A 10,970-nucleotide genomic window follows, 5' to 3' on the forward strand; every position below is an offset into this window, starting at 1 on the left:
ATTATCATTACAATATGCTGAGTGACCGCAGATTATCACAATTTGTTGCTCATTTTGATTTTTCTAGTAAATATAGCTTGGTGAGAAGTCAAAGTATTAAACAATAGATCATTATGATTTGTAGCATTCAAAATCTTTGTCATAGTACTTATTTATTCATGTTTGTTTCTAACAATTATGTGTGAACTGCGAATTTAAGCGTTGTAAGTCCGTGACGATGACAAAAAAACACGCAAACTTTAGCGGTGTTGCCTGCCAGCAGACTGTTGTGAGCAACAGTGGGAGGTTGTGGTTAGGAAATGATTGCGCTTTTATGCACAAATACCCGGATGTAGACGTCAGGCACAGAAAAAGTCGTAGTTGTCATACAAGGAAAAACGAGTGAAATAAATAACTGTATAAAGTGTAGATTTGTGTTTTTGAAGTGTTAATAACATGACTACTCCAGCCAGACGGAGGCTGATGCGTGATTTTAAGAGGTATCTTTATTTTAAAAGTATTACCACTATTTATAGCCACTGGCCTACTGTGATCTCGATATAATCCAAAATGGACGCTTTTTGTTGATTATTATTAAAGATGAATATCATCGGTTTTTCGAATTGTGTGTAATCTATACGCATATATTTCAACATCTGTCTTGTTTACAGTCTTTTTGTTTTATTTGACAGGTTACAAGAAGATCCACCAGCTGGAGTAAGTGGAGCTCCAACTGAAACTAATATAATGGTGTGGAATGCTGTGATATTTGGGTGAGGATGTGTTTATTTAAGGATTGTTTGTTATTTCTTCTACATTCATCGGGGTATGAGCAACAAAAATCATCGCATAAGTTTGCGGATGATTTTTTTTGTTCATACCCAGATGAACGTAAAAGAAATAACAGACAATATTTACAATTAAATTTGAATAATAAAGGCTAATAATAACACTAAAAGGTCATACGTTATTTTGAATAATTTTTTATCCATGAACAATAATGCTCAATAAGACAACTTGCCCATATAAAATGACGTCATCAGATGTGACGTTCCCTGACGACATAATTTTTATATTCATCGAAAAATTAACAAACTCCTGTTGCTATGTCTGGACCAGTGGGATGACGTTACATGTAATGGATATAATGGAAATTTAATTATAGACCTACGCATCCTATATTTTATTGAAATTGAAATTAAGATGCTTTGAATACTTCAGTGTATGTGATACTCACTTGTAAGCTATTTTTCACCAGTTGACGACAGGACTTAACCACACAATTCGTTGTAAATTAGTGTGTGTGTATATATATATCAGTGTTCGAAATAAGCTCTTGTTCGTTTGTCCTGACAAGTAAAAATCTGCTCGGAAAAGCAATTGATGGAACATCCAAGGTAATCTGAATGACAAAACTGTAATACATGATCAGGGCTGTATATCTGTACAAAGCAGTTTAATGGGCATTTGGCAAAATAGTGGATGATTCCATGGATCAGCCACTCCAGAGAAAATCATTTACTAGGGATGTCACCCCTCTTGCATTGCCACAAAGAGGACTGCCACTCCAATACTAGTTTACTAAAGCACACACAGATCTACCATTAGTCTCTTTGTACAGCATTAACTTTCAGAGACGATGCAAGTCAAGCAGCATACCGTGGCTATTCTAGCATTTTGCCTTCACCCCATAATGAAAATGAGATTTAATATGTATGATTTAATGGTACTTTGTAAAGTAATTTTTTTATTTATACTGGATTAATTTTTTTTTAATTTTTTTATTTGAGTTGGTAATGGTTTAAAACTTAATAACATGTTTTTATATGAATTTTATCTTTATTCATTATGAAGTTAAACGCCAATTCATCGGTTTTCGTTTACTTCCCAATTGGTCCTTTAGGAAGAATTTAATTTTTTTAATGGAAATATTAGATTTTTACTTAAATTGAATGTTTGGTTATTTTTATTTACTTTATCACGCATAAATGATTTGACAGCCGTTAATAAAGAAATATATTCTAAAAAAACTTGACCTTATATTATATTTTGCTTTAAATGTACCAAAATTCATGTATCTTCCTTTGTCATGATCATCTAATAAATCTTTTATAAATAATATGGGTTTTTTTCAATATAGTGTTTATAAAATATACAGTGTTTCTGCCAGAAAGAAATTTTTGTGTATGGCGCTATGGAAATGAATGCAACCACAGTTAAAAGGGTGTATGGGAGGCCTCCCCCAGAAAGAAAATGGGTTAGATTTAGGGTTAGGGTTAAGAAAAGCATACAATAATGATAAGAGTCATTAATTTTGTCAAAAGGGTAACTTAAACAAATAAAATCTGCACCAAATTTGGGTATGGTGCCATATCCGTTTTACCCTCTGGCAGAAACCCTGATGTAGGTGTTTTGTCTATTAATATTTTATTACTATACCAAATATTAGAACTTAAAAGGCGCTCAATCACAGATTTAGTGGGCCTTATTTCACTAAATATAGAGTATAAATGGAAATTACATTCATTTGGAATACCAAACTTAGTTATTGTATGATCCAAAACATTTTAATTGAACTTTAATCGAGGGAATTCCATGACACGCTTCATTTTTAAAATTTGGAACTCTTCTTGTGAAAAGTCATAAAAAATATATATGGCAAAACAGACTTGTAGTGATGAGGCTGTATGTATGACAGTGTATTTTAGAATTTTATATAAACAACTGCCGTGTATAGAGACTTGGCAAATGAGGCCGACTATATAATAAAATATATATATTATTTCATGACGAAAATAACTGCGAATACACTGAAATAAAGTGTGGTTTTTTAGAAATAAACACTTGTCCATTTGTCCCGACAAGTGAAAATTATTCGGACAAGCAAAATGTACCTTGGTGTTATCAAGTGGACAAGTAAAAAAATTCAGTGCAATTTCATTTTGAGCAATCACAAACATCATCCTGGTACTTTAATAAAACAATCCCTGTATTTGGACAAGTGAAAATATTGGCGGACAAATAAATTTCTAGATGTATTTGTCCAGTGGACTAGTAAATTTTTTTTGCTTATTTCTATCACTGTACATTGCTTCATTCACTATCTCACGTGGTCATTATTGTGGTCTATTACAACTACACAAATTTTATACTGATGTGAATCCCTACTTTTGTTACCCAAATAGCTGTACCCGGTGTATATTTTTATACTGAGATGTTGTCAAACATTCATTCATTCATGTTTTTTTGTTTTCAGGCCACATGATACTCCATTTGAAGATGGCACATTCAAATTAACAATAGAATTTACAGAAGAATACCCTAATAAACCTCCAATAGTTAGATTTGTTTCCAAAATGTTTCATCCAAATGGTAAGTTTAATTTATACAGAGTTCATTAGGAAGCAACAGTGACTTCTGCCACAGCAACTTACCATTACTTTTATTACATTAATCTTACTATAGTGATACAGTGTTCTCGCTGGGTGAAAATTAAAGGAGGGCGGCCGGTCTGCACCACACCCTTCAAAAAAAACAACACCAATAAACGAAAAGCAAAAAAAAAAAGAAAAAAAAAGTGGGGTGGGGGGGGGGAGTAGTTTGGTTACCATATTGTTGTGTGTTGGTAGACTTTGAGAAAAGACATACTCCTTATTTTGCCTACAAAAAAGTGCAAATGGGTTTATAAAAAGACTTGTCTTTTAATTGAACCGAACATGATAATCGGTCTGACATTCACGGGCAGTTCCGGTTTTGCTGGACCGATCAAAGTTTTAATATTATTATTTTTAATAAAGATTTCAAGATATACGAAAAACAATAAAGATGTTTGTAAAGTGATCTCCTAATGTCAGATACATTTTTGTTATTTCCAACTTCATCGAATGAATCGATCGCTGTGATAAAATATCGCCAGCTGATAAAAAGTAGTTTCATTTTTGTAAAGACGGTGTATATATTATTTGGCACTCAAGATAAATGATTTTAATGATAAACACTACCACTTCCGTTGTTTTTATAAGCGTTCATATCCCCTCAAAATGAAAAGTTTACAATATTTTATAAAGAACTGCTGAATAAACAGAATAACAGAAAGTAAAAATCATCAGTTTCAACCAATTATATCTGCAACTGAGGACAAAATATCAAACGATAGTTAGTGGAAACAAAAGACAGAATGACCGTTCTGATCACGTGACAAATTTGGCGCCAAATAAGGGTTGTTTTTTTCAATAGGAGATTGCCGAATCCGTAAAAAATAAAATGTTTTCATTGCTTACATAAAATATAATTTTTATTGTGTCTATCAAACATACAAATGGATACAGATATTGGACAAAATAGAGGCTGTTAAAAATACTGTTAAATTACGTTACGGTAACTGTCGTAAATGTTTCGTCAATTGCTTTTTCGTACACATTGCGGCTTGCTTTCTTTGATGTCCAGTGTGCAGACTGATTGTTGTTTTTTGTGTGGAAAAAAGTGCATTTGGAAATAGCAGAGATAGGTGCTGGAAAATAAAGAGGGGCGCTCAAAAATAAAGGAGGGCGCTCAAAAATAAAGGAGGGCGGGGAACGTGAAAGGAGGGCGGCAAAATGGAATAGCGGGGTGGGGCGCCCCGCTTAAATGGAGCAGCGAGAACACTGGTGATAAAGACATTTTGAAACCTTGTGATATTTATGTATTTTGTATCACAGCACACAGTGCGATCTGGACTGGAACTTTTAAATGGGGAATTCCTTTTTTATTTATACTGCAGTTAGCGCCTTTAATTTACTGACGTCATGATTTACAAATTACATCACATCGTATTTGAAATATTACACAAGGCTGCCACAGAGTAGGATACTTAACGTTAAGAAGCAAATCCATTAAAGGAGTTTTGATCATAGATTAAACAAAGTGTTGTTAAATTAAAAACCGTTTTTGTAAAACATAAACGAAGATATGTAATAAATATAGATTTCTAGATACTTTGTTTTCGCTTGTCCTGTTTATTGTACTCATTTATTTGCGAAAGAGCATACCACTCAACCGCTACATGTGCAGTAAATAGGAAGCGAAGACAATATGTGAAGTTCTGTATATGTATTAAATTGTTTTGTGAACTAAGCAATTTCCATTGAAATACTGGTATTGCTTACTGTAGAACCAATGACATTCTGAAAATACAAAGAATTTTGTTTACAAGTGCTTGTCCATTATACATGTATGTTACGCTTTGTTGTCATGGTTATGTAAAAGTATGGCAGTTAAGAACACTTCAGAGAAATGATCTCAATATCACACGTTTACGAGTGAATTCAATTTTAGTGTTGATCACATATTAGTTGGAGTTCTAAGACAATCTATTTAGGTATTTTATACTATTTATAACTGAATCACAAAGTACATTCATGTGACATTAAAATTTATATTCATAATACTTTGTGCATATATTCATTGATCCATATGAAATAATTTCACATTGTTTGTATGAAGATTATTAAATGACATAATTACTGTGTAAATTTACAATATAAAACACCACTGTATGATATATATGTTGGGTTTTTTTCAGTGTATGCAGATGGCAGTATATGTTTAGATATATTACAAAATAGATGGAGTCCTACCTACGATGTATCTGCGATACTTACTTCTATTCAGGTAATTCATCACATACCTATACATTATCTCACTGTTTCATAGTAAAAATTAAGCCATGTGATATTGGTTTGCTTCTTTTTCTAATCCATTGTTTTCGTAGGTTTAAAAAAAAAAAATTAGCAGGCTTTGCACATATTTTGGAAAACCTTGTAATGGGCTTTAAAATATTTTTGCCCTAAAAGTCCTTAGACCACCTTGAAAAGCATTAATGCCCTAGAAAGTCCAAGACTTTTTATTTATTGTGCCCAGTTTGTTCGGATAGTGCTAAAATAAATAAAAATAAAAGTATCTGGGCTTCACTTTTGAATATTTAGTCACCAATAATTAATAATTCATTAAAAAAAAACAATCTCTGTAATTTTATTGGAGTCTTAAGTTGAACATTAAAGGAAAGTGAAACACCATATGCAAAAGTACTTAAATTAAGTGGTACTGTGAACATATCTACTCTTACATCTGTTAGTGTAATGCAACTGACCACCATTTTGCTACCTCAGATTTCACACGACACATTAATTTTCTTTAAAGTTATTGTGATGCCTTATTGTAAAGTATTACAGTTGCAAGAAATTTGTTTGTTCTTTGTACACTAATAAATAATAATAATGATCAAATAACGAATACCGAATAAGATAAATATACAGAAGTAGTGTATTGATCCTATGGTAAGTTTAGCAGCTAACTTTTCAAACTTTGCATAAATTATTTTCTTATAATTAGAAGTTTAATACTATATTTCATATTTTCATGCATGTTGACCTTTGTTGCGGTTGTTTTGACATTAATATACTACTTACTAGAAATCTTTTACTGTCTTCCTGAAACAAAAGACCTTTTTTAGTGTGCAAGTACTGAAGCCAATCACTGTTATTGAACTTTGAGGAAGATACATGTATAATACATGTTTTGTTCACTGGGGCTCAGTGACATGATGTGATGATGCACAGCACACTGTTAATTTAATTACATTGTAGACCTGATGGCACACTGCACACCACTATTACTTTGAAAAAGCACAAAGGTCATAGGATTGACTCCCTTGGTGGGTTAATTCTCTGATTTGGGTTTTGTCCTGTTCTATCAAGGTCTGTGGTATGTGCTAGCCTGTATGCGGGATAGTTCATATAAAAGATCTGTTGCTATTAACTAGTACTAATGGAAAAATTTACTGGGTTTCCTCTGAAGACTAAATGTCAGAATTACCAAATGTTTGATAGTCGGTGGCCAAAACAAACTTCTGCTTTGTTCATCAGTGACTGTATTAAGTGTAAAATTACAAGTTGTATTTTTTGGTGAGTATTTATTTAGTATGCCATCGTGTCCAACTCATCATCATTCACCATTTCTCTACCATATTTGATTTTAAAGCTGGTTACACATTTTCAGTTGTTGGTTATCAATCATGTGTGTCACCCACCTTCGTGTTGTATTTTTTTGCACCGAATAAAAATAGCTATACATGATTCAGTATACATGTAAATCATTGTCTTGAAGTTGTAATGGATGGCCAGTATATATTTTTAAAACTCCCAAACAAACAGCAAACTAAAAAGTGTCAAAACTGAGCAAACAATAGTGATCTGCATTTAGACTTTTTTTCTCTCTTTTTTGTTTTTTACAAGAGAATCAAAACATTACATTGATAGATTAAACAAAAATTATTATAATTTTTTTTTTGTCTTGCAGGTTGCACCATAATTGCACTTTTGATTTTACACTTTAAAAAACCCAAAAGGAATTAAAATGCAAAATGAAATATAAAATCCATAAGTGTGGAAAGCAGATTTGACCTTTTTTTATTTCTTCTTGTAGTCTCTACTTCACGATCCGAATCCCAATAGCCCAGCCAACAATGAGGCTGCCCAGTTGTATCGGGAAAACAGGCGGGAATATGAGAAAAAAGTAGCCGCAATTGTTCAGGAGAGTTGGAATGATGATGAGGAAGAGGACTGCATGGCTTCTTAGCACAAGTCTCAGATATTAACTTTGATGGAAGGCCTAACCCGACACATTTGGTAGTGGGACAGATGTGTAATACTATAGATGCATACTACCAATCCATCTACCAGTGCATTTTTCTTGTTGTCGTTTTGTCATCACCAGAGAAGAAAATGGGCACATTTGAAGCTTTCGTGTATATCCTCGTGGGTGTTTTTCTTTCTGTTCAGGATATTGTGACTTTTCACATGGCCGAGATAGAAAACTAGAGTTTAATAGTCCATGCCAAGTTTTGATTGTGATTATCGTACATGTTGTCCTTCATTCATTCATTTCAGTCATTGTTAGATGAACCCAACCCAAACAGTCCAGCAAACAATTTAGCAGCACAGTTGTATCAAGAAAATCGTCGAGAATATGAAAAGAAAGTGAAGGTCATTGTTGAAGAGAGTTGGATATTTCTTGGTGAAGTGCCTGAACGTTAGCAGTGTCATTATATCTTGTATCTTCTCAAGCTTTACTAGTGAGTTGAACAATGTTTGCATTGTTACGTATTTCAGGATAAAGAGCCAAATTGAAACAATTGGGTTTGTGGTTCAGATAAAAAATATTCCTCTGCTTTTCCTTTTTATGCTTTTGTAATACATTTTAGCACTACAAAATGTTTTCAAGTAATATAACAACCAATTTACTATACATAAAAAGAGACCACTTTCATTCACCGGACCTGATTGAATCTCATTTGCTTAGTCAAATAAGTCGAGAATTTGACTTGTACTAGACCCACAGAAAATTGTAAGACCAATTTGTAAATCATAGCTTATGAATGTTGGACTACAGGAATAATCAAAACATGCCAGACCAGCAGGCTTGTGTTTCACACAATCGTCAAAAGTAGTAAAACTATTGCACGTAGATCTGGCTGGACTAATGACTAGGATAGCACTGGTGTTATGGAGTTGGGTTCCTGTCCAGTTTAGTTAGGTGTGTGTGATAACATTGGGAGTTTTATATTTTGTCTTATTAATTATGAGATGAAGAATTTCATTTAGTTTTCAATTTATTTACTTAAAAAGAAATGAAACGAATGATTTTTATTGGAATAAAAAAACCATATCATAAATTAATATTATGATTTCATTTAAATATCGATTATAGAAGAAAAACATTTCATAACTTTATGTTTGAGCCGATTTTTTAATAACGATCTTGCAATTCAGGTCTGTACTAGTCCTGATGCAATTACACATTCATGTTTGATATTGTCTCATTAATCTGAAGGCAATGTATTTGGAATATCTGTTGAAAATGTTCATAGTTCATATTGTGTACAACTGGTGCGTCTACAAATTAACCAGTTTATAGGGGAAAAGTTCTAAATTTTTGTTGTGTTTTTACAGTTTATTAAGATAACAAAGCTTGGGTGGTTAATTATTTTTTGTTTTAACGTGTGCCAATATTTTATAATTTCCCGAAGAAGCTATTTTGTGTTTATTATTTATGCTTTTGTTGTGATATTAATAGCACTCCAGTGTGTTATCTAGCCTAGGGTGAAAACCAAATCTTAGTATCCTCGGATATGAAGTATTTTTTTTTATTCTACTAGTGGTCAAGGGTGGAAAATTATGGAATTGTACATACACTGGACAAGCCACATATGTACAACTGTGTGTGTGTGTGTGTGTGTGTGTATGTCTACTGGTCAAGTCATACATAACAGGTGCCTTTTAAAGTTTTAGTGCAGTCATGCACACAATGGTGGTGTACATGGTTAGAGATGGCAATATTGGGTAGTGTGATGCATGTATCAGTGTGTATATAGATGGTGTGTATGTTCACTGTCCTAATCCTACAGTGGGTTGCGGTCGCATGCAGTAATATGCATGACTGAGAAGTTGCACAATGCATGTTGTCTAGAGGCAGTTACACGTGTCTGTTGGCAGATTATGTACGTTCTTATTGAGTCACCAAGTCAAGTGATGGGTGTCTACTGAATGTTATACTTGTACAGTAGTGTGTTCGTGTCTTCTCATATATTTATATATATATATATATATGTAGTGAAACTGGCTCAAGTGGCCACCTCTACTAACCTCTCACTTGTCTTTTTAAAAAGTCACCATATTCACTATTTTCTTCCGTCTGATTTGTAAACTCTAGTTTGTATTAGTGGCCGTTATGGAAGGCCACTTTTTACTACTCCTATGGATGGACATCTAATACAGGTTTTACTGAAAATAATTGTAAGTACTACAGTTTATAGGCCTTTAGTCGTGCATCAAGGCTGAAAATAGCACAATTTTAAAGAAAAATGATGTTGCTATGTGAACTATTGAAATGCACAGGCAATACTTGTGTTCATAAGACTGCAAGTCTTTCTGTAGTAGGTTATGTACAAAGTGTAATAAATAACATGAACTAATTTATGCGCGTTTGTTTTTACTTAAGTTCAGTGAATTAAACATTGGGTCCATTTTTATGAAGCCCGTTTTTTTTTAACGCAGGTGTAAATGCATGTAGCTACACATGTGTAAGACATAAACAGGCTTTGTAAATTTAGTCCAATGTATTTGGGATCCGTTAGCATTCATGTGTACAACCCTTGCTGCTAATTGAAAAGAGTAGCCCGTGAAGTGGCGACAACAGGTTTCCTCTCAATATCTATGTGGTCCTTAACCGTATGTCCAACGCCATATAACCGTAAATAAAATGTGTTGAGTGCATCATTAAATAAAACATTTCCTTCATGTGTACAAAGTAGTTGGGATTTCTGCGAGTTGCTGTTGCTATATTTTTTGGGTAATGCTAAAATCCACTGCATTTTGATTACTACTCTAAATCATTCCTGTCCTTGATCTTTAATGAAAAAGCTCACTCCAGACTAGTCCAGGGCCCAATTTCACAAAACATTGTAAGCCAAGTTTTGCATGTGAACATAAATCTACGACTAAACCACAATTCTTATTGTTAAAAGTACAATAAGTATACATATTTAAGTTAAGTGTCGTTAAAATGCTCTAAAGTAATGATGTAATTTTCTGCACGAAATAGATGGCAAACATATCTAAATGTATGGCCGGTAGAACTGCTAGTCGCAGATGTAAACTTGTAATGTTTTGTAAAATTGCACCCCCATCCCAAAGTTCTTTTGTAGGCCTACATTTCATCATTACCTCCCCTCCCATATATATGTTATGCATCCTTCTCCCTAAAAATATACATTGGAATCCGATACAATTATAGCTGGAATTAAATTAAATTGCACCATTAAATTAAAGATGTTAAGAAATAAATTTATTGATAAACTATTTTAAACAAATTTCATAATAATGAGTTTTTGGAGCTTTTTTAACACTGAACGTTGCCTTCACTATGAATATGCAACCTATCCTTCACCCTTGGTG

General features: G+C 33.1%; 1 protein-coding gene across 2 annotated transcripts; it reads left to right on the forward strand.

Moving 5' to 3' along the window:
- Nucleotides 1–330: 330 nt before the first annotated feature.
- LOC121374251 (ubiquitin-conjugating enzyme E2 A) lies at nucleotides 331–9,990 on the forward strand. 2 transcript variants are annotated; one of them, XM_041501272.1, is made up of 5 exons: nucleotides 331–479; nucleotides 672–752; nucleotides 3,236–3,351; nucleotides 5,540–5,628; nucleotides 7,905–9,990. In XM_041501272.1, exons 1-5 carry the CDS (start codon nucleotides 436–438, stop codon nucleotides 8,049–8,051), a joined length of 477 nt encoding a protein of 158 aa, XP_041357206.1. In that variant the 5' UTR covers nucleotides 331–435; the 3' UTR covers nucleotides 8,052–9,990. The 2 variants fall into 2 exon arrangements, with proteins under 2 accessions (XP_041357206.1, XP_041357205.1); XM_041501271.1 differs by lacking the exon at nucleotides 7,905–9,990 and adding an exon at nucleotides 7,441–7,876.
- Nucleotides 9,991–10,970: the final 980 nt, after the last annotated feature.

This window comes from Gigantopelta aegis, chromosome 6, assembly GCF_016097555.1.
Source record: "Gigantopelta aegis isolate Gae_Host chromosome 6, Gae_host_genome, whole genome shotgun sequence".
Lineage (NCBI taxonomy): Eukaryota > Metazoa > Mollusca > Gastropoda > Neomphalida > Peltospiridae > Gigantopelta > Gigantopelta aegis.